The sequence below is a fragment of the Corylus avellana genome, chromosome 7 (assembly GCF_965113065.1).
Source record: "Corylus avellana chromosome 7, dhCorAvel1.hap1.2, whole genome shotgun sequence".
In the NCBI taxonomy this organism is placed as follows: Eukaryota; Viridiplantae; Streptophyta; class Magnoliopsida; order Fagales; family Betulaceae; genus Corylus; species Corylus avellana.
The window spans coordinates 24,075,490-24,077,167 of NC_142496.1; the positions used below are offsets into that span (position 1 = coordinate 24,075,490).

Consider the following 1,678-nt stretch of genomic DNA (forward strand, 5'->3'; position numbering starts at 1 on the left):
AAAAAATGCTACAGTAGTAAAAAAAAAGTCCCAAAAGCCCAATTTTGAAAAAGCGGTTAGCGGGCGGTTACCTATTTTACTAACCATTAACCGCTAGGCGGTTAGCGGTTGCGGTTAGTGAAATCTACTAACCGTTAAGGCGGTTACGATTAGCAGTTATTGCTAATAGCAATAACTGCCAATCGTAACCGCCTTAGCGGTTAGTGAAATTAGCAATAACTGCCAATCGTAACCGTATTGACACCCCTAGCTAGCTTTACATACACCCACAGAGGCACAATTGTCGAGATAAAAACACGCTGGAAACCCATCAAGGCCAGGTGCTTTCAGTGGTGCCATTTGGGCCAAAGCAGTGCTAAACTCCTCACCCGAAGGTTCCTTGAGAAGTTGATTGTTCATTGTCTAAGTCACCATGCTTGGAAAACCCACAAAACTTTCATCTATTCCTTGAGGATTTGAAGTTGCGAAAATATTCCGGAAATAATTTAAAAATGCCTCATCAATCAGTTCCGATGTTGAATGTTCCATCCCACCCTCATCAACTATGTATGAAATATGATTGGCCCGACGTCGTTGATTCACACAAGCGTGATAGCAGCTAGTATTTTGGTCCCCATGCTTTAGCCAATGCTCTTTAGCAAGTTGTCTCCACTTGAGATCTTGTTGCTCTGCCATACTTGCCACTTCAGATTGTAAAACTCTCACTTCGTTCAAATCTGGCACTCCCTCAACCTTCTGAATTAATCTTTGAGCTTCTATTTTTACGGTAATGGAAGCCTCTGTTGGGCATCTATTAGCATGGCTGCACTGTATAAGAGCCCTTTGCCTACGGTCAAGCCTCCCAACCACATCATGCCATGTTACAGGTTCAACAGCTTTTGGTCTCCACTCCTTTTTAATCACCTCTTTGTAGACCAATTGTTTGCCTCACCTCGCATCATATTTGAACCTAAGTGGTGGCCTTTGTTGTGCTATGTGTTGGAAGAGTGATAAACAAAGGAGCATGATCTGATGTACAAGCAGCTAAAACATTTACCTTTACCACCTGAAAAATATCAAGCCACACAGAATTCCCTAACACTCTATCCAAGCGTTCTTTTATAAAATTATTGTCATCTTGCATGTTAAGCCACGTAAACTTGGGTCCCTCTAAACCAAGATCTATGAGGTGTGTGTAATCCAAAGCTTTCCTAAAATCAACCATCTGCCACAAAGGTCTACAGACAGTTCCAAATTTTTCAAAATCCACAGCAATTTCATTGAAATCGCCAACACACAACCAAGCTTAAGGTTGAAAAGAACGCAACAATTTAAGTAAACTCCGAGATTCCTTCCGCCGTCCCACCTCAGGATTTCCGTAAAACCATGTAAATTTCCATGGTTGTAAACAATCACCTAATTTGACTACAACATTGATATGGTGTTTGTTATAATTTTGGATATCGACACACACATCTTCCTTCCACATCAAAGCTAGTCCCCCATTACAACCCACACTGTCCACCACAAATACACTTTTATAACCCAATTTTACCTTTAAAACCTCCATCTTCATAGCTTGTAGTTTGGTTTCCATCAAGAAAACTGTCATGGGCTTCTTATCCTTCACCATTCGGCGAAGATCATGAACTGCCCGAAGGTTCCCAAGCCCTCGGCAGTTCCAACTTAAAACCCTCAT

The 1,678-nt window shown here is 41.6% G+C and overlaps 1 protein-coding gene across 1 annotated transcript; it reads right to left on the reverse strand.

Annotated features, from left to right (window-relative positions):
- Positions 1 to 402: 402 nt before the first annotated feature.
- LOC148584698 (uncharacterized) lies at positions 403 to 1,678 on the reverse strand. Its single transcript, XM_088518578.1, has 3 exons — positions 1,535 to 1,678; positions 1,037 to 1,204; positions 403 to 891 (listed from the first exon to the last, which is right to left on the reverse strand). Exons 1-3 carry the CDS (start codon positions 1,676 to 1,678, stop codon positions 403 to 405), a joined length of 801 nt encoding a protein of 266 aa, XP_088374704.1.

Excerpts from the sequence above, each read along its gene's own strand:
- LOC148584698 (XM_088518578.1), bottom strand. The coding sequence starts at position 1,678 with ATGAGGGTTTTAAGTTGGAACTGCCGAGGGCTTGGGAACCTTCGGGCA. Across the intron at positions 1,205-1,534 it reads TGAAGATGGAGGTTTTAAAG|ATGGTTGATTTTAGGAAAGC; the intron begins GTAAAATTGGGT and ends CCTTTGTGGCAG. Across the intron at positions 892-1,036 it reads ATATTTTTCAGGTGGTAAAG|GAGTGGAGACCAAAAGCTGT; the intron begins GTAAATGTTTTA and ends GTGATTAAAAAG.